The sequence below is a fragment of the Sorex fumeus genome, unplaced genomic scaffold (genome assembly GCF_029834395.1).
Source record: "Sorex fumeus unplaced genomic scaffold, SorFum_2.1 ptg000005l, whole genome shotgun sequence".
Taxonomy (NCBI): Eukaryota; Metazoa; Chordata; class Mammalia; order Eulipotyphla; family Soricidae; genus Sorex; species Sorex fumeus.
Genome location: NW_026606062.1, coordinates 4,766,545 through 4,788,629, shown reverse-complemented (window position 1 = coordinate 4,788,629; position 22,085 = coordinate 4,766,545). Strand labels below are relative to the sequence as shown.

The window sequence follows — 22,085 nt, the reverse complement described above, 5'->3', positions numbered from 1 at the left end:
AGGTGGCCGCTGTCTCAGAGCTTTTAGGAAAGCCAGGTATGAGCCGGCGGTGACAGGGGAACTGTAGTCTCATGGGAAGGGGGTTGGTACTAGATCATCCTTCACGCCCTACAGAGGTCACGAGTTGCCCTCCTTGAGCAGCTGTCCATCACAGCCAGACTCATAGAAACCAATCTTGTAAATATCTGGCTCTTACAGAAATCCAAAATCATTGTATGATTCTCATAAACAACTATAGAAAACAAAATATTTCACAATGCCTTTTCAGCAATTCTGATTGTTGGGGGGGGGGGTAATTCTAAACAATAATGGTGCATCTTTTGTTGAAATAATGAATGTAATCAACGTAGAGAAGAGTTAAGTAGAAATCATCTGCCTCACAGGCATTGGGAGGGGTGGGAGCGGATTATATTGGGGTTCTTGGTGGTGAAAAATGAGTACTGATGAAGGGAAAGGTGTTTGATCACTGTTTGACTGAAACTTAAACCTGAAAACTTAGTAACTTTTCCCAAAGTGATTCAATAAATAAAATGTAAGAAGAAAAAAATAAAAAGATGTCTCCCAATTGTTGTCAGTGATTTTTGCAAGAAAATACAAAGCACTGGAAGAGCTCTGGAGTCAGCTTTCATTTCGAGCCCATGTTGTACTGGATATGCCAAACACAGTAACAACAAGTCTCATGATGGAGACATTACTGGGCCTGCTCAAGCAAATCGATGAACAACGGGAGGACCGTGACCGTGACCGTTTGCACAACTAAAGTTTAAATGCAAAGATTTATTTGTTATAACTTGTTAACAGCCTATGTTGTGTTCATTTCAGAGACTATTTTTCTTCTCAGAAGTCATGGTATTACTTGACTAAATTCAAGGAAACAGATTGGACATAGAAAACAGAAGCTAGGATGTATGTCAATCTTATCACAAGAGATAAAAATTAAAAAATAAACAGTCATACTGCATAAAGTTTTTCTGAAATATGGGTATTTTCATAATTAACAAGAACCACTGGTAAAGAAAATAAATATAGAAAACTCCTTGTTGTCTTGTGGTTATAATAAATGTTTTTTTCATATTTTTGTATATTTTCCTCTAACTATTCATTGTGTGTAAACAATGGACTTCAGAATTCTCATTTTCAGAGGCTTGCATTTAATGGTCATTTATTTGAATAAAGGAGTTATTTCCCACAGTTTGCCAGTCTGTTCAAATATTTAATTTTGTTTATTTTTGTTTTGGGCAGTCACACCTGGTGGTACTCAGGGCTTAATCCTGGCTCCGTGCCCAGGAAACTCTCCTGGTGGGGCCCGGACGACCATATGTGATGCTGGGTATCAAGCCCTGGTCTACTGCACGCAAGGCAAGCACCTCACTTACTATAATATTGACCCAGTCATTATTCAAATATTTAAATCTATGAATCTCTAAAGAACTTTCTGAATACAAGATAGAAAGAAAGGAAATAGTTACTCAGACATATATATGGCCTGGGCTTATTAACAGCTTCATCTGTTAATTCAAAACAGACCAAAAGAATGTGATTCTTAGTGACCAGGGAATTTAGGAGATGGAATTGGTGATGCCTTTAATCTGGGGCTCTGGGAACCATATGTGATGCAGGGCTGGCTGTGTACAGGCAATGTCATACAATATCATACTTGTCATACCATGACTCCGGCAAAAGACGTTCTTTTGCTAAAATTTTATAATATGTGGCAGCTAATATGCTTACGTTCAAAGTGTTACCTAAATACTAGGGCTATAAGATTTAATTAAGACATTTCTTTCATATTCCTAGAATGGTTTAGGACTTAGTTTATCTAAATGACATCATTGTTTATAACATGTTATAAAACCTATTAAGATGTTATAAAGCCAATATATTATTGCCACAAACAATAATCGCTCCAGGGCTCCAGGGCTGGAGCGATAGCACAGCGGGTAGGGCGTTCGCCTTACAAGCGGCCAACATGGCCGACCCGAGTTCGATTCCTCCGCCCCTCTCGGAGAGCCCAGCAAGTTACCGAGTATTGGATATGCCAGACACAGTAACAACAAAGTCTCCAATGGAGACGTTACTGGGCCCGCTCGAGCAAATCGACGATCAACGGGAGGGCCTTTAGCCTTTATGAAAAACAGTAAGAAAATTTCTCACAAAAGCAATAGTAGAGCTTCCAAATTACCCAGCAATTCCACTTCATGGGATCTTTCCTCCAAACATAAAACACTAACTCAAAGAGATATGTGCAAACTTTAACACTTAATAAAACACCGAGAATATGAAAAAACGCCCAGTGACATATATATGGATAAAGAAATTATGGTATATACACATAACAGTACTAGATGGCCATAAAAGAATGACTACAAGCAGTTTTCTGCCATTTGAATGGCACTTGAGGGAATCATGTTAAATGAACTAAATCAGAGGAGAAGAATAAACACCAAATGATCTCACTCTTCTGTGCTATGTCACTGTCACTGTCCTCCCATTGTTCATCGATTTTCTCAAGCGGACTCAGTAACATCTCCATTGTGAGACTTGTTGTTACTGTATTTGGCATATCAAATACGTCTTGGGTAGCTTGCCAGGCTTTGCTGTGAGGGGGAGATACTCTCTCTAGCTTGCCGGGCTCTCCGAGAGGGGCGGAGGAATCGAACTTGGGTCAGCCGTGTTGGCCACGTGCAAGGCAAATGCCCTACCTGCTGTGCTATCGCTCCAACTCTCTGTGGTAAGTAGAGGGAAAAAAACAATAGGGAACAGATAGTACTGAATGATAACAATCCCTTGGCACTTGATTAAAAAACTGAGAATGCCAAGTAAGGGAAGGAATGGGTATGGGAATGATGAGCAGCCAGGTAGAAGTACTAGGACTTTGGGGGAAGATCTTGAGCACTTTGGAGGTGAGAAATATGGTGCACTGTGTGCACCAAGCCCATGAACATCAGCACAACTGTAAACAACATGACCTAAATTGAAGTCTTTTTTTTAAACATTTAAGTATATAAAGAGATCAAGAGTACTGAGTTTCTAAAAGTTAAGGACATGCTATTTAGGGGAAAATGAATCAGATGTCAGTAGACAGGTTTATTTTTGTGGGTGAAGACTATATTTTAATATATGTTGAACTGATGATTGTGTAACTTGATAAATATATTTAAAATTATATTTATTTTTAAATATAATTAAAAAGTAGTACGCTGGTGGAGAGATAGTATAGCAGGTAAAGCACTTGTCTTGCACACGGCAGACCCAGGTTTGGTCTCTGGCATTCTATATGGTCCCCTGAGCTCAGCAGGAGTGATCCCTGAGTGCAGAACCAGGAGTAAACCCTGAACATGGCTGGGTGTGGCCTAAAAACAAAAAACCAACAAAAAATATTAAAGTACTTATTTTACTAGATAAGTCACATGGCATAGCATTTGAACATTAGAAACTTAAATATAACAATGTATGCTTAAGAGGCACCGTGTCCGATTCCAAAGCAAATTCTTAAACAATAAAAATTTCATGAGAATATAAATAACAAGTAGAATATTTAATTTTCTTACTTTACTTACTTTCATGTAAAAAATAAAGTTGGAGTCAGGTATTGTTGTTTAAACACTCATCATTTGCAAGTTTCTATATTTTTACTTTGTCTCTTTACACAAATTGCTTGAATTGTTTCTCTCGAAACAGCTTTTCACGGATTTTTTTTTACAAAAAATATGGATTGTAAAGAATAGAGAATGGGCTCAAGTGTAAATAAAACTTTGCATCTCACTTTGAGCAATTGCTGTAATCATTCTCAAACAATAATACTAAGATGCAAATTCGCTATTATTCCAAACTATCACATGTTGTAAAATGTCCATCAGCACTGTGATGTACAAACTTTGATGCATAAATTGCCATTTTAGTTATCATCCATCTTAAGTACCAATCAAGGAAAATGCCATGTTTTTTAAGAGATAATTTTTGGTCAGGGTCCTGAACAGAGCAGAAGTCTTTTGGTTAGGAAACAAGGAGGCAATCTTTTTCTTTGGAAGATACGCGGGTCAGCATTTTGATACCATCAAATTAGGAAATATGCAATTGGCCAGATGGCTGCCTCCTTAGAATTGGCTGAAAGGGCTTCTTCCAAGCAGAAGCATAACTCTGTATTTGCTCATAAGCAACATTCAAATGCCTAGATATTTTGAAGGCAATTTGACATCATATTTATTGTATACATTTTCTAAATAAGTTATCTGTAGGAAATATTTCCTTAATAGGCTTTAGCTAAATTCAATTGAATAGTGCCCAACACACGAAGTCAAAGTTCCAGACTGTCAACAAATAAAATTCATCACTTTTACTTGAATTTGTTATAAGTAGATGCATAATGCAGTGGGGGTTGTGCAACTGTTGTATTGATTTATTTAGAATGAATTCATGAAAAAATTAAAATGCCCATCTGCAATAGAATTGGACTTGTTAGAATTAACTGTAATTTCAAATAAAACAATATATTAGTTGTCTCACAAAAGTCATATAAGTTATAGCCCATCTAATATTATCTTTTCTTGTTATACTAGTTTTAATGTTAATTTATTTCTTACCAAAGTAGCTTTCAATAAATGGCATTTTAAGACAAATTCTCAAGTAAAAGTTGATACTTTTTAAGAATTCTAAAATTATTATCAATAACACTATGTGAAGCTGACTGACCAATAGTTGAATAAGAGTAATTATCTATTATCTTAAGATAAAATGATGCCATATGACTCCATCATATAAGGAGAATTAAAGAGGGTGGATCCAAAAATGTGTGGAAAAGTACTGTGAAGTAATTTTTAAAATATCATTTTTTTTTGTAACTAGCAGTGTTTGTGGTATTTTCAAACTTTCAGACTTTAATAGTTGTTATTTTTCTTTTTATTTGTTGGCAACAGCACCCAGGATCCTCAGGACTCAGTTCTGGCTCTGTGCTCAGGGATCACTTCTGGCAATGCTTTGGGGGGGGGGGAGGGGAAGGTGGATCATATCTATAGCAAGTGTCTTATCTGCTATACCATCTCTCCAGGTCCTGTTATTATTTCTTTTTTCCTTCTAAACAGATATTTCAAGTTTACAACTGATTTAGAATTTTCAACTTCTTAAAGAAAAATCTAAATTCTAGATTTATTAAGCTCTAAGATTCCTGTTCATCCCACATCAACAAGATTGAGGGAGATGTAAAACCGTGTTTAAGCAGAGGGGTGGTTTATATCCTGCTGTGTTCCAGATAACAAGGGAAAGTTTCAAACTGCAGTTGAAAGTGAATGAAAAGAAAATTTGTCTTCACAGAACACAAACAATATCAGAGGGTAGATAAATTTGTATATATTTCCTTCTTTGTTCTTTTCCCAAAGTGATTTAGATAGTAAGATCTTTGTGATGCTCCAGTATACCAAGGATATGGTCCCATTCCCTACGCTATACATCCCTACTTATCCTTAAAGTACATATCTGACCTCTCTAGAGGTAAAACAATTTTCCAAGGGCAACATTTCAGTTACTATTTATGGATATTTTCAAATTATAAATCCTTTCTAAACCACTTATTTAAACTTCAATTTATGCTCTACAAAAAGACTTAAACCCTACCTACCTTATTAACCCAATGGAAGAGAACCTCTGAATTAGAGGGCATGATATTTTCTGAACTTCCTCCTTCAAAACCAGTAATATAACAATTGGATGCTCTTGTGAGGTCAGAAAATTGATAAAATATCTATTTACTAGGGAGTAAAACAGTATTGATTGTTATGTTTCAGTAATATTTTAATTTTACTGAAAATGTGTTTTATTAGTTTTATTACCCAAAGAAAAACAATAAAGGTAAAGGTAAAAAGGTAAAGGCCCTCCCGTTGATCATCGATTTGCTCGAGCGGGCCCAGTAACGTCTCCATTGGAGACTTTGTTGTTACTGTGTCTGGCATATCGAATACTCTCGGTAGCTTGCCGGGCTCTCCGAGAGGATAAAAACAATGGGTTATGAAAAATCATTTACCCCAAAATATATAACAAAAATCAGAAGTTTTTGTAAATTTATAGTTAAATCCATGGGCTAAGGGTCTTTTTTAATATTTTCACATCAACTTAAGAATAAAAACCCTCAAATGATTTTAGTAAAATGTGATTAAAAAAAAAAAACCTTTACATCATCTCTTTTAACATGAGCTTTGTAAGCACGACCATAGAAAATTTAAGTAACATTTCACAATAATAAATATTTCATGCGTGCATCACTATGAATCAATGTACAATTTTAAGTTCACCAGTGAAAACTCAATTTTATTCTTCTCTATATAATTAACCCTATTATGCAATTTCAGACACTGCTGTTCCACCAGTCTAGACTGAAATCAGACTCCTTCCTCCTTATTTATTCACAGTAATTGTCTTTCCTCCTCCAACTCCATCTCCTCCAACTCATGAGCTCCAACCTAGCAAGGATATAAAACCACTCCCTCCCCTACGCAACCCTTCTTACCCTTCAAGAACATCTCTCACCTCCCTTTAATTTCTTCTCCCATAGTCCACCAGAATGCCTGTAGTAATTTTTAAATGCCATCATTATTAAATCACTTTTATTGTGACTTCAATATTTGTGCACTTTATTCAGGCATTTAAATTGGCTTCCAATTAAATTAAAACAGGGACATAGGATAGATTGAATTAGTATGAACTAAAACAGTAAAACAGAAATCCACTGATGGCACATCACATGTAAATCAAAAGAAGGAAAGTGGGAAATGAAAGAAAAAGAAAGAGAAAGGAGTACTCATTTCCGTGAAGAACTTTGGCTCGGAGTATTACAAGTCTTTTTACCCTGTCTTAATATTTGATAACCCTTTATAGTTCTGAAGATTTTGTTATTGACATCTGAATTAGCTTACATCCAGAGAGAACTGGTTTCATTTGTCAGTTCCTCTTTTAATCAATGGACTTATGGCATAGGAGTTGAAAACATACATGCAGCCCAAAGGGGGGGAAATATGGCTCTTTCTTTGTGAGATGAATTGAATAATATGCATGACACTCGATTTAGGATAACATTGGTTTCATAGCCTTGGGTAGTTTAGGTTTATTGGGTTGCTCCCATCGCAGTGTTCCCATTCCTCTGTGTTTATTTGTAACTTCTTTCTTTGTGTTCTGTTGACTTGTAAATATTGTTTTTTTCTTCTCCCTAAGTCCTTTGCATAATTTATTCAGAACAATGTCCTTTTTGTATGGACACAAGAAGACAATATATGCTATGCTTTTGTAACATGATTCTCAGTGATATGTTCCTCCTGGGCATCTGTTCTCTCCACCTAAGCCTCAGCTGCCCTTACTTCCTTGTGCCCCAAAAGCAGGGTCCTGATGAGGGACTGTATGGAACCAGGGCAAGCAGTAAGCTATGTGCTACCCTGGCATGATGGGCCTGGCCAAAGTGCCATAATGCTTAACTATAGGTTAAGAGCTAGGTCAGGGACAAATGCTGTCATGATCCAAAAAGTAATAACTAGACTCTACCCTGCTAGGGTTACGAATGATTAATCTGGCCTGAGCTCTGTAGTCTGAGTTTATGGCAAGATGTTCCCAGGAGAGCTGTCCTACAAGCCTAAGTGTGTCTCTTACTGTGTCCGTACAAAAATAACTAGTATTTAAAGATGTTGATAGAGTTATTGGACTGAGGAAAGGAGAAAAACACCTTTGGAGGTATTTTGCCCTTAGGCAATCAGGAAGGGCTTTGGAATACCCCAGGTGGTGTTTCCTCCCCAGAGCCTGATGGCAGTCAGGAAGGGCTTTCTTATGTTGATTTGGCTACCAGACTGGGTGCAGTGGGCCCTGAGCACTGGGGAGTTGGAGTGACAAGAAAGCTGGAGAGAGAAGAGAGTTGGAGAGATGAGAGAGAAGAGAGAGTTGGAGAGACGAGAGAGAGAGCTCAAGGCAGCAAGATGGAGTGTGGAGAGACAAGCAAGGGGGACAGAGAGAGAATAATACAGGAGCAGGCTCATGGAGAGAGAGAACCCAGGCTGCAAGATGGAGCACAGAGAGATGAGCGGGAGAGATGGAAGGAGACGGGAATTAGGAGCAGTGTGAGACTAGAATGGGAGGCTCAGAGAGATTGGGGCAGGCGCGTGGGGAGAATGGAATAAACGGCATCTGATCAATCAAATGGCTTGGCCCTCGTTTTGTCCACCATCTGCCCCATGACCTGTGCTGCCCTGGCTGAGCGAGCGGCCTGGGGCCCCCAAACCCAGGCGGCTAGGGTTAGAGCTGTCGGGTCCTCCCCCTGGCCACCCCTGGAGATATTATACAGCACTCAAAAGGTATCAGCCCCAAACTTATTCCTGTTTTTTTTTTAAAAAGGACAGACAATTTCCCTTAACTGTGCCTTCTTCCCCAGGTCTGCTTTGTGAATTTGGATGTGGACAAGGATGCATGCAGCACAGAGCACCTACAGCAGGTAAAGCTTGGGATTGGAGCCTGCAGGGAGCTCCAGATAGGGGCTGGCTGTCCTGAGGATGAAAACAATTGTCCAGCTGAAAAGGATGTTTACTCTGTAAAGATTCTTTTAGGTTTGACCCCAGACTAGCTTTCTGGAGCTTGTCTGACACCTTCACGCATAATTCACACATAATTCATCCTTTTCTCTGTAAAACTTGTTTCCCAAAGCAGACAGAGCCCTCTCCAAGCTGCCACTTTTGCCTGCTCTTGGGTGTCTTGAAGAGATTCTTCTGCTCTTTCTTTTTCCACTCCCAAGTGTTCAGTTGGAGAGAACTTTTCCAAGGACTTTGTGAAAGCTGCTTGGTATCAGCTGGCCTTTGCCTCTGGCTTTCACATTTGCTCCTTCCATAAATTGTGTCTCAACAAAAATTTCAAGCTTCTGCAAGGGTTATAAGGGTTCTGATTTAAGTCTTCACACACAAGTACTATAAGACCCACTCAGTGCCCTGAAACCAGAACTTGTGTGTACAATAGGATGAATTAATTGGTGTCACATGATTCTTATTCATGGGCATAGGCAAAGAAAGTTGACCATCATTATTTGATTCTCACTATTCAGCGTGATGATGTTTCTGTGTAACAGAACATCATTTGCAGCAATTACTGCAATACACACACAAACATATATGTATATGTATATAATATATATATATAAACAATTTGCCTGAAAATTCTCAAACTGAATTTCGCAAGCAATATATTTAAATTCCTATTGGACTCCGGATGTCATTTATCTAAACAACAACTTGTAATTATTATTTCATTGGAAAGAATTATGATGCAGAATCCTTCACAGAGTAAATAGCACAAACCAAAGCAATTTGACATCTTACGAACTGTGGGTGTGAAGAATGTACATGATTGATTGATTTAAGATCTCTTTTGCTGTTTATAAGAGCAGAAACTTTGGCATTAATTTAGCTCGGGCAAGGCACTGATCATTTCTGGTTCTAGGCTACTTATAAGTGAAAAAAAAAATAAAAAGAACCATAGTAGTAACCAAACCATATAGGGTCTTATGGGAATTAAGTATTGTGAGATGTAGTAACATAACACAACCTTTGGTACTGTGCCTGATATAATATAAAAATTCAATGTTAGCATTTTATTGCTGCTACTACTGTTTGACAATAATAGAATAGATGACTTAAAAATATTGACTGATGTTCTGTGATTTGGAATACAGTTAGTGATTATTCCCCATGTACATTATTCCACACCACATCCATCACAAGATTTTCCACCTCCTTTATCCAACACCTCTCTCTTCTTGCCCCTCACCCCACAAACCCAGTTGCATGGATCAGTTCTCCCATTGTGTTCCTTTGGCCTTTTGTTGCTATCTTACTCTGTACCTTTAAGTCCTAAATACAAGAGAGATAATTCCCTATCTGTCCCTTCCCTTCTGACTGATTTCACTCTGTAGGATATCTTCTAGTCCCATCCATGTGCCAAAAAATCGTGTAGTTTTATTCTTTTTTAGAGATAAATAGTATTCTACTGTTAGAATACATGATTATTAATCAGATCTATTATTTAAGGTCTTGGGATAAAATGGCCCTAAACTACTTTATATCTATCGTATGATTGTCACTGTTAGTTACTTTGTAAAATCCAGAACTAGAGACTATTGTCTAAATCTCCAGGTATAATGACTTTTCCATTTGAATAGTTATATTTAAGCTAATTAAGTTTATGTCATTTATGTTTATGCTGATTATTTCCATTGTCAAGTCTTCTAGTAATACTCTTAAATTAAGTAACATAGTGTAAGTAGTTATATGGTTATGTTGCTTTGAAAATAAAATTATTTGGGGATAGAATTTTGGAAGTGGGTCAAGATCATTAAAGAATAAGGATTCTTGCTTTACAGAAATTGGTCAATGTTTCACCAGAACTTCCAAAACTTATTAACTCCATGAATGTTCAACAGCCAAAAGAAAATGAAATTGTCCTCTTAAGTGGGTTAACCTCTGGAAATCTCCAGGCTGATTTTGAAGTTTCACAGGTAAGAAATGCAAGCATTAGTACAAGTCATCCATGGTCAATTTTCAGTACACATCAGTATAAACTCCAACTGGGTTCTATACGTATACTTGTATAACGTAAGAGTCAAAGCTGACTTTGTACTTAAAAATTTTTTTCATTGGTTTTGTCTTAAATTTTGCCACACAGAATCTGATAAACATCCTTCCATGGATGTCTTATGTTTATTGACATCTCAAGTTCATGGAGCTAAATGAACATAAAGTAGAGCAAACACACTTTATGCCTTGATTAGTTATTTTATTTTACATAAATTTACTAGATAGTCAAGATAGGAATTTCCTTCTAGTTCACAAAAATAGATCAAAACTGTATTTTATATATGTGGACACAGAATCTTCTGCTTTCTTCTTTGGGGGCTATAACTTATCTCTTAGTATATTCCAAATCAGCTACTCTAATAAGCAGTAGTATTCCCAAGAATAGAAAGGTAATTTTGTGGTACCAAAGGATAACATTTCCAGAAAAAACAAAAAGAATTTTCAAAAAAGGAAGCAGGAATTAAAATTACCTTATTGCATGATTCAATACATTGAAGTCCATTGTCTAGATAAATCACCATAACACTTTGAATAAAAATAAACAATTTTAATAGCTTTATGCATAGAATATATAAAAAATCTGTGAAGTTACCATGTATAGAAGATTTTCTCAGATTAAAAGGTTAAGAGGGAGATAATATAAGCCACAAAATTAAACATGGGCATTTGTTTTCCTCCAACTTGTTTTCCCTCGGGTTTTAGTTCTTCCAGAAATTTAAAAAATCTTTTATTCTCTAGTACCTCACACTGACAAAACAGAAACTGACCAACAAGTTTTCATAAAAATCGACATACACATGATTACACTTTACTAATCAAAACTAAATCAAAATTTCTCCTGATATTTCTGATAACATGTTTCCTTAGTGGGAAAAGTAATTACCTGAAATGAAAACTCAAAAGTAGCTCCAGATGCCCTCTTCATCCTATGTGCAGTCCTGGTGACCAAAATCAAAATTCAAACCTGAATTGCAAAATTATATTGGGCAAGACAAATGCTCATTGAGAGCAGAGTAAACTTGCCCAGAGAGTCATTAAGATCCTCCATCAAAAATGCCTCTCTTGCAAAACACAGGACCCAAAAGAAGAGAGAGAGAACAAGGGGGAATGCCCTGCCACAGAGGCAGGGTGGGATGGGGGGGATGGGGGGTGGGAGGGATGCTGGGACCCATGGTGGTGGAGGATGGGCGCTGGTGGAGGGATGGGTACTTGATCATTGTATAACTGAAACCCAAGTACAAAAATTTGTAAGTCTAAAACTGTACCTCATGGTGTTTCAGTAATAAAATTTTTTTTAAAAAAAATAATAAAATAAAAGGGTAAAAGGTAAAAAGGTAAAGGCCCTCCCGTTGATCGTCGATTTGCTCGAGCGGGCCCAGTAACATCTCCATTGGAGACTTTGTTGTTACTGTGTTTGGCATATCGAATATGTCACGGGGAGCTTGCCAGGCCCTGCCGTGCGGGTGAGATACCCTCGGTAGCTTGCCGGGCTCTCTGAGAGGGGCAGAGGAATCGAACTCAGGTCGGCCATGTTGGCTGCTTGTAAGGTGAACGCCCTACCACTGTGCTATCGTGCCAACCCATGCAGACAATAAAATAAAAAAAATAAATAAAAATACCCCTTCTCCTTTCTGAAGAGTCTTATTGTCTGAGAGTGAGCAGTTTTCCCATTGTTAACTTGTATCTTTGTCTTCTTACCTCAATCGAGGACTACACAGAAATTTTTTATTACTTTATTATTTTACAATTAAACAATGCATTTTAAAGAATAAAAAATGTATAATGCCCTCCTTTATTCATGTATCAATTGATCCAACAATTATTTATTATTCACCTATTTAAATATGAGCACTCACCTAGGTGCTGATGATATGATGGTGAATCAAATTTTTTACTTTCATAAAATGACTTGTTGACAGTCTGATATTTAATTCAGAAGTTAATTCTAATACTGACAGTCTGATACAGGTAGTCTTATAATTAATTCAGAAGTCATCTCCTGTAAATGTTTTTAAACATGCACAACCATCTATGTATTGGACTTCAAATGAGGAATGACTTCAGGTACAGTGAGCAAGTGACGATATAGCTGAAATTTATTGTTTCTTTCTTCAAGCCTTCTTTGTCGAATCTTAGAACAATTCTAAAGAGTCTCAGTAATCCATTAATTATGAGGCCTGTGGTCATGTAAAATAGTAAGTAGAGAATATAATTGAACTAAAATATTATCCTAGAGAGGAACTTTTTTTTTGAGATGATTATTTTGCACAATAATGAAACATACTCTTGAGTGAGCACTCTCTGTGGAGTTTAAAGGAACAGCCAACCTTTCTGTACTTCTGGTTTCTCATCTCTCAGAGAGAAAGAGCTCTACCAGGCTGAGGGAAACACTTGAAGGCATTGAATATAATAAGATATATGAAAAGTACATTATCAGGGGCCATGGACAGAATGGCAGGGTATGTACTTGCTTTCATTTGGCTGATTCAGGTTTAATCCTTGGCTCTGTATATGATTCCCTCAAGTCTAACCAGGAATGATCTCTGAACACAGACATGGGACTAAGCCCTGAGCACTGATGGATGTGCCTACCACAAAAAAGTACCTTGTAGATTACCATAAAAATCTAAAATCATATAACATATACTATTACTTTATAGACAGTGTTGTTGGGGTTTGCTTACTTCCAAAAAGATTAAGAAAATGTATTTTCTTTTTTACAAATACCATGGCTGTGTAATGCTGAATACATGATAAAAACCCTCTTGAACCTGCCTTGATATATCGCGTATTTATTAATATTGATTTGTTTACTCTTATTTGATTTCTACTACTATATATGTATATATACATGTATGTGAATTAAATCAGAATGAAATTAAAAGAAATGAGTCATATGCAAATGTTTTGACCTAAAGCATGACAATCTCTCATGGCTTAACTTTATAATCATTTTTATTCATGTATGCTCTATTAATAATTATTCTATCCCAATCCTCCAGGACAATTACCTGATAATCTTTGGCCATTCATACCCAACTATCTTGCATTTAACAGGTATTCAAAAAAATCTGATAAATTTCAGATTAGAATGTTATGTCTAAATTCAGTAGCAAGGAATTTAATTCAGCCACTGGTCCCTTAAAGCAGTCATTTCTCATCATTTGGGAGATAACAGACCTTCAAAAATTTTATAAAGTTATCTATATTAGTATTATCAAATGTCAATGCATATAAAATTTATCAAAATATCTATTTTAAATGGAGATTCTTATCTATTCCCTGTTGTTGGGGCTTGAAATTCAACACTTTTTTTCTTTTTGGGGTCACACCCGGTGATACACAGGGGTTATTCCTGGCTTTGCACTCAGGAATTACTCCTGGTGGTACTAAAGGAACCATATGGGATGCTGGGAATCAAACCCTGGTCGATCACGTGCAAAGGCAAACGCCCTACCTGCTTTATATGGCTCCAGCCCCTTGATCTTCAACATTTGTAACAAGTTCTAATGTGACATTGAGATTGCTAGTCTGTTACCCACACTTTGAAAAACAGTTATTAAAGGTTACTTGCCTGTAAAAACAGACCTAAGCATATAGAATCATTCTCGTTCTAAGTCTTAATAGGTTTCCTGAATCTCTTAGAGAATGAATTTTCCAATTACAATCATCTTTCTTAGAATTATTCTAATTGGAATAGCCTAAAAGAATATATATTATAGAATACAGGATGAATGTTTTCATTCATACTTCTTTGCATTCACACATTATAAGCCTAGCACTCACAATTATTCACACTCAAAGAAATCTCAGAAGGCAAGTTAAATAGTATTAGAGTACACTAACTCCAACCATGAATAAGCATACGGTTTTAAATAACCCATTTTATGAACATTTCAACTTAGAATATTTTCCCAAACGTTTCAAGCTCTACTTTGAGATTTATCTGTACCATTCAAAGAATTTTCTCTTAAAAATTACTATAAATAAAAAAGTCTTCTCATAAAAATAAAATCCTACATGTACAAAACATGTTGGTGAATTCAAACAATCTCCCTAGGTTCCCATTTATTGCTATCGGAAGCAGCAACAATATGACAAAATGTATAGTAGAGTCTGGGATTTTCTTCTTGACCCTAGAAAGGAACACAATCTAATCATCTTACTGTATACTATTCAATGATGTGAATCTCATTATCATTGACCCCCACGACCCTCCACATGCAAGTCTTTTAGAGATAGTTTATTTCTACTGATATTTTCATATCTTTTAGACCTCCTTTTCAGGTGAGCAATATAATCTAACTATAGTGGAAGAATCACTTGCAACACATTTGTCAATTACTGGCAGAGATTTTACTGACATTACCAAAGCAGGATAAGATATTGATCTGAAAAACTATTCAGTTTAATCAAGAAGAGTGTCCCAAATAACCTTAACATAGTTTTCAGATTGAGGAATATTTATCCAGATTTCTTTCTGATACAAACCTTGACCTATTTTTGCCTTAGCACATTTATTTTAGAAAATTTATCATTGCAAATTTCTTCTGTGTCCCATTAAGATGTAAATCTTTTTGAAAATATCCTTTCCAGTCTCACAACCCAGGAATGAACATCCAAAGTGGCAAAAATCAATAGATGAAGGGAGAAGGAATTACTTGTGACCTATGTATGGACATTTATTTATAAATCAATAAATAAATAATATATAATAGCACTGTAGCACTGTCCTCCCATTGTTCATTAATTTGCTCGAGCAGGCCCAGTAACATTTTCATTGTGAGACTTATTGATACTGTGTTTTACATATCGAATACATCATGGGTAGCTTGCCAGGCTTTGCCGTGTGGACGAGATACTCTCAGTAACTTCCCAGGCTCTCCCAGAGGGGTAGAGAAATCGAACTCCGGTCGGCCAGGTGGGCTGCATGCAAGGCAAATGCCCTACCTGCTGTGCTATCGCTCCAGCCCAATAAATCAAGATATTTTACTATTTGTTACAGAAAGAAATATTGTTGAATGTTATTTATATGTGGAATCAAAAGTAAAACCAAACTCATAAAAAGAGATCATATCCATGGTTACAGAGGTGGTAGACTGAGGAAAAGAGGGGTATTTCAGAGAGGTATATCAGAGAAAATGAAAGAAAGTGGTGAAACGTTACAAACTGCCAGTTAGAAAATAATTTAGAAGAGCTAGGACCATAATCTTCAGTAAGACGATAATAAGAAATGCTGCCTCATGATATATGTAAAAACTGGTTAGAATAGATTCTGGGGGGTTTTACCACAAGGAGAATTTATTTTTCTCTTTTGGTCTCTGTCCTTTGTATTATATCTGCATGGGATGATAGATAGTAACTAGCCTTGTTGAGGTGACCATTGTCCAGTATATCTTAAATTCATATAATGATGCATATTGATTATTTCTTAAGAAAAGTGGAGAAAAATTATAAAGGGTGAACCATCTCTTTGAAATGTAATGGTGAAGAATAATATAGTACCTATCTTTGGAAGAGTGCGAACATTAATGGCTGTTTTGCTCCTGCTTACAAAATTACCTCCTATTCTGTATATAAAAGAAAGTTTACTTTTCCTGGAGTGATAACACAGTGGGTAGGGCATTTGTCTTGCACGAGGCTGACCTGGGTTCGATTCCTCTGCCCCTCTTGGAGATCCCAGTAAGCTACAAAGAGCATCCTGCCCACATGGCAGAGCCTGGAAAGCTCCCCATGGCATATTTGATATATCAAAAACAGTAACAACAAGCCTCACAATGGAGACGTTACTGGTGCCCGCTTGAGCAAATCGATAAACAATGGGAGAACAGTGCTACAGTGCTACTTTTTCTTTAGGAAAAGCTGATGAACAAATACAGATGATCTACATCCAGTTATTAAAAACCCTCTGGCCTTTTGCTCGATGCTGTTTCCTTGTTTTAATAGTCTTGGTGAAGTCTTTGCCTGTTTAACTTTTCTATGTGCAATTTTTACATGGACCAGAAATAACAAAAACCTGAGATAAAACTCATCTATTTCCCCTTGAGATGAACTCTCTTTGAGCCATCCTGTGTTCCAAATCATCTCTTGAAACTTTTTTCAAGTAGTTCAGCATCATCTCAGAAGATATTCCAAATAGTTGGAAGGTTTCCACTTAGTGGGAGAAGCAAGCGTTTCTCTCTCTCTCTCTCTCTCTCTCTCTCTCTCTCTCTCTCTCTCTCAGTAAATGTTTTCTTCATCTCTTTATTCTCTCTCCATTAGTGTCCTTGGCTGCCAGATATCTGCTTGGTCCAGTGTGCAAGAGGGAACAGAGCAAACAGTACCAATTGCATCATCTTCGAAATCAACAAATTTTTGATCGGTTTGGAACTGGTACAGGAGCGACAGCTCCACCTGGAAACCAAAGTCTTGAAAGTGGAGGACGACACAAACTGTTCCTTGTCTTCAATCGAGGAAGACTTTCTCACTGCCTCTGAGTACTTGGAGGGGGAAAGCGAGGTGGAAGAATACAGGAATGGTGAGAACCTCCCAACAAAATGAGTGTGTACCCTGGAATTAGTCACTTTATAAAAATACCTGGATGAGGTTTCAGAAAAGTTTCAGGCAATGTCAATTTGGCAGACATTTTACAGTTTCTACTTGCTGAGTTTAAGGAGCTTTTTAAAAAGCTAAGAAAATACTCAGGAAGATGATGACTAATGCACTTAACATATTCCATGGTTAGATGGCTCCAGATTCCCTAAAGATGCCTCAGGGACACTAAAGGAAATGTAAATGTGTATATGTGCTTTAAAATGGAAATCTCCCTGCCTGCCAAGCAATGGAGATCAACTGGAGGAAGAGAATTACCTTCTTTAAGACCCCCAAGGAATCCACGCAAGAACTTAAATTTGCCTAAATCCTAATTCAGCTTTCAGAGCAGTGGCTACCTAATCATTCTGAGTCTGTTTCCTTCTCTATTACTTTAAATTATAATTGGACTATATCATTTCTTGTATTTCACTATATAGTTATTGTAGCTAATAATGGTCCTTGTGAGGATAGAAGGAAAACCACACAGATAGTAAATTACCCTCTTCACCTACTCTTTTGATGGACTCAGTAATAGAGCTCAGTGACAAATGGTGACTGAGTCAGGTGTGTATCCACAAGCATGATTGTCATCGTCCATAGGGTAAGTTCTTTGCAAATTTGTAGAGCATTATTGCAATAAGCACTAGAAAGGTTTTTGCAAAGATCCCCCCCCCACTTCTGTACCCACTGGTAAACTCAAAGAAACGTTTGAGTTACTTTCAGATGATGACTGGTGACTGGCCCTCAGCCCCCAAATCCCTTCTCCCCACGCAGGGTTTGCATTTGGCTCCTATGGTAGGAGTTTTTGTGTTCAGTGCCATTCCATAATGAAACTCAAAAGTCTATTCTGATTTCATTTCCCTTGAAGACACATTCAAACTCAAAATTTTAAGAGAGACCTGGCAAAGAAAGTCACATGAGTTTAGAATTGTGTGACTCTACTACCCCCAAAGTAACACAAGTCCTTCCTTTCTCTACCCTAGGTTATGAAAACATAAACATCTCTACCAATGCTTTGGAAAGTAAAAAGCGGAAGGAACCTCCCCAAGAGGAATGGGACTACAGCAAGGAAAAGTTGCCTTATGCTTTGGAAGACAAATACATGAGAAAATATCACAAACCCATGATTATAAAAGAAGGATCTTTGGACAAAAGACCAGGAGAGAGAGGCCTGCAGAGGTTGGATCTCTCAGCCAGGTCAACAGAGGGAAAAGAGGAAAGTGCAGAGAAGGAGAAACTTCTCACAAAGTCTCATTTTTCTGAAAATTTAATAGGTCCAGTGAAAAAATCGCAGACACAATCTACTCCAGGGGATGCTTCTTTCTCCAGAATGGTTAAGAAAGATGAACCTTCTGCATGGGGGTCTGTGTCTGTGTGTGGAAACAGCTCAGGCCCTGGAACCTGTGAAGAGGGAAACCAAGTTCTTCTTCCTGAACAAGATGGAAAAGCCACAACTGGCGAGTATGCTACAAATTTAGCGGAATCTGTACTGCAAGACGCATTTATTAGATTATCACAGTCTCAACCCACAGGACTCCAGGAATCTGCCCTGAGTGTAGGAAATGCCCTGCTACCCAGCAGCTGTTCTACAAAAGACATCATGATCCCTCGCTCTTGGAATGAACTGCCCAAAATCGTCATTGTTCAGAGTCCAGATGGCAGCGACACTGCCCCTGAGGTGGGAAGCTCCTCGTGGTCCGAAATGGAAGTCTCTATGGAGACGACAGGTGTCCTTTCTGGAGACAACCCCAGCCGACCCCCTCAGAGTGCTCTTGAAGTAGCATTAGCTTGTGCCGCCACTGTGATCGGAACCATCTCCAGCCCACAGGCCACTGAAAGACTCAAAATGGAGCAAGAATCCCTGGTTATAGACGACCCACAGAGTGATGTTGAACTGCTGCCGACTCAGCCTTCACACGTGTTCCAGGAACCTTCTGTCAGCGAATACTCATTTCCATCTGCTTTGTGTGGAATGACCCAGGTGGCGAGTGCTGTCGCCGTTTGTGGCCTGGGGGAGACAGGAGAGGGTCAGTGTCCCATGGCCTCCACTGACCACCTTGCTGCTCCGCCATCTGCAGTGATCCCCTCACTGTGTAGTCTGGCTACAGAACAGAGCACAGAGCTGGGGAATGCAGAGGCCATTGCAGAGGCCTTGTTCAAGGAGGCCACTCGGGTTTTAACAAAGCCTCAGGCATATAGCAACATCGGGGACCTCATGGAATCAGTGGCCAAGAGAATTACCGAGACCCCTTCAAAGCCTCAGCCCCTGCACTCAGATAGTGACTTTGGTAGGGAACTGGCACAGAGCCTGTCCAATGTTATCCTGAAGCACTCCATTGAGGAAGTTCACCAGAAAAGTAGGATGACGGAGGCCAAGGATTCATCTGAGGCTCTAGACACCCTCCAGGAAGTGACAAACCAACTCCTCTTCAATGTGGTATGCTTCACGTTCAAGAAGATGAGCAACATCATGCAGAGTGGTACCTGCCCCACTGTTCTTTGCAAGGAGATCATCGGTTGGAAAGAAACAGAACCAAGTTGCCAGCCCATTTCTCAAGGTGCTAGTCGGGTAGGGGCAAACGTCATGGAATACTCTAGTGCCCATCCAGTTAGCATTCTGCAGAGCCCTGATCTTGCTCTCGATGGTCCCGTGGATGACATGCATCCCAGACAAGACACTAGGGGTCAAGTGAAGCCAGGCCACTTTAAGAACCCCAAATTGCAACCAGATTTGTCAGGTAGTAACAGAGCGTCAGATTCTTCGACTGCTAAGACAGCCCACCAGGAACCATATCTGAAAGGCATGGGAAGGAGGGATTCAAGAACCCATCCTCTGCCGCCCAATCCCCATGGGAATGAAGTCGGAGCCCCGGCAGAGGGCGAGGGGTCACCCACACCTATGGTCAAAGGCGGTGTCAGTCAAGCAGCTCAAGAAAAGCGCAACTGTGGTTCCCCGCTCCATCACGACATTCAAGTCAACTTGCCTCTGTTAGGGAGTGACTTGCGCCTTCCTGCCCCGGTCGCCCTGGCGACGAAGCACACGGACCTCTACTGCATTGCCGACTTTGCAGAAGAGTTAGCAGAGACCATCGTCTCTATGGCAACCGAGATTGCAGCCATCTGCCTGGACAACTCCAACGGCAAGCAACCCTGGTTTTGCGCCTGGAGAAGACGGAACGAGAGTCTGGGGAGTTCCAGTGTCTCCTGCCGGTCGCTGAAGAGGAAGAAGGAAAGCCAGGCAGGCGGTGGGGCCACGGTGAGGAAGCACAAGCCCCCACGCCTGAGCGAGATTAAGAGGAAGACGGATGAGCACCCGGAGCTCAAAGAGAAGCTGATGAACCGGGTGGTGGACGAGTCCGTGAACCTCGAGGACGTCCCGGACTCCGTGAATATCTTTGCCAGCGAAGTGGCAGCCAAGATCATGACTCTCCCAGAGTTCTCCCCGGTGGAGGGGGTCTGGCCAGGCCAGGGCCACCCTCGCCCGCGCTTGCTCAGTGGGGACCGCTGGAGCCGTCTCAAGGCGTCCAGCTGCGAGAGCATCCCCGAGGAGGACCCGCGGGTGCGGACGCCCCTCGGCAGCCCGGGCTTCATGAGCACCCTCAGTCAGCCCGTGAGCAGGGCCAGCTCCATGTCCAAGCAATCGAGCTGTGAGAGCATCAGTGAGGAGTTCTCACGCTTCATGGTGAACCAGATGGAGAGCGAGGGCCGGGGCTTCGAGCTGCTGCTGGACTATTATGCGGGCAAGAATGCCAGCAGCATCGTGCAGGCTGCCGTGCAGCAGGCCTGCCGCCGCACTGAGCACCTAAGCGTGCGACCCGGCTGCGCGTCCAAGCAGTCAAGCACCGAGAGCATCACGGAGGAGTTTTACCGCTACATGCTGCGAGACCTGGACCGCGATGCTAAGGACGCCAACGCCTCCTCCCGCAGGACCAGCCGCGACTGGACGGCCAGCCTGCTGGCCCCCACTCTGCGATCGCCGCTGGGTTACAGGCAGTCATCGGTGCCCGACAGCCGGACCCTGGACCCCAGGCTGACGGCCAACGCGCCCATCAAAGCCAATTCCCTGGACGGCTTTGCGCCCAACGGCCAGCAGGATTTCCTTTGCGTGCAACCCGTCAGCGGCTCTTCCTCGGACTCGTGCCTGTACCGGAGAGGAGGCGCGGACCAGATCACCACTATGCTCATCCACGAGACGTGGGCCAACTCCATCGAGGCTCTCATGCGCAAGAACAAGATTATCGTGGATGAGGCAGAGGGAGCTGCGGACGCTGATCCAGGCTCCCCTGGGCAGGGGGCATCAGGGGCTCCTAGATTGCCTTCGGCCTTAGTGCGCAGAGGGCCAACGCTTCTTGTGCAGGAGACCCGGGATCCCCCGAGGAAAGACTCTCTTACTGGAAGCCCCCATCCTCCCCTGACCTCTACCGGCAATGTCCCGGGCCCTGCCGACCCCAAGGATTCCAGAAAGGAACCTGTATCCTGCCACCAGGCGGTCCCCCGGGGTCAGCCCCGGCGATCACTTTGTTCCATGGAAGTGCCCCTGATCCAGATTGAACCCCACCAGAAGGAAGAGTGTGTTGGAGAGCCCGAACCCCTCCTACCGCCCAAAGACAGCCCACCGGAGAAAGCTGAACAATCCAATGAACAGCTAGGCGCTGCCTGGCCAGCCGCCAGGTGAGTGAGTGACTCAAGAACCGTCTTTGCGTTTTGAGTGTTTATTCTGAATGCCAGGGGCTTAGGCAAAAATGCAGTTCCTGGAACAATAAAAACATCATCTCCCTGTGGCACTAGTCACTGAAAATTGGAAGTCAGATTTTCAATTCTAAACTAAATGGATTGATTTAACAGAGGAAGTATAATTGCACTTCTCAGGACTGGGGAGATAGTTTACGAATTAAAATACCTGGCATAAGGCAGACCCTGGTT

At 40.2% G+C, this 22,085-nt stretch overlaps 1 protein-coding gene across 3 annotated transcripts in view; it reads left to right on the top strand.

The window, feature by feature from the left end:
* SPHKAP (SPHK1 interactor, AKAP domain containing) overlaps positions 1 to 22,085 on the top strand; it is a 174,412-nt gene that overhangs the window by 132,881 nt on the left and 19,446 nt on the right. For all 3 annotated transcript variants that reach the window (XM_056121583.1, XM_056121575.1, XM_056121591.1), the window contains exons 4-7: positions 8,402 to 8,461; positions 10,376 to 10,510; positions 16,851 to 17,106; positions 18,146 to 21,833. In XM_056121583.1, coding sequence (XP_055977558.1) covers positions 8,402 to 8,461; positions 10,376 to 10,510; positions 16,851 to 17,106; positions 18,146 to 21,833 — 4,139 coding nt within the window. The remainder of the gene's footprint in view (positions 1 to 8,401; positions 8,462 to 10,375; positions 10,511 to 16,850; positions 17,107 to 18,145; positions 21,834 to 22,085) is intronic.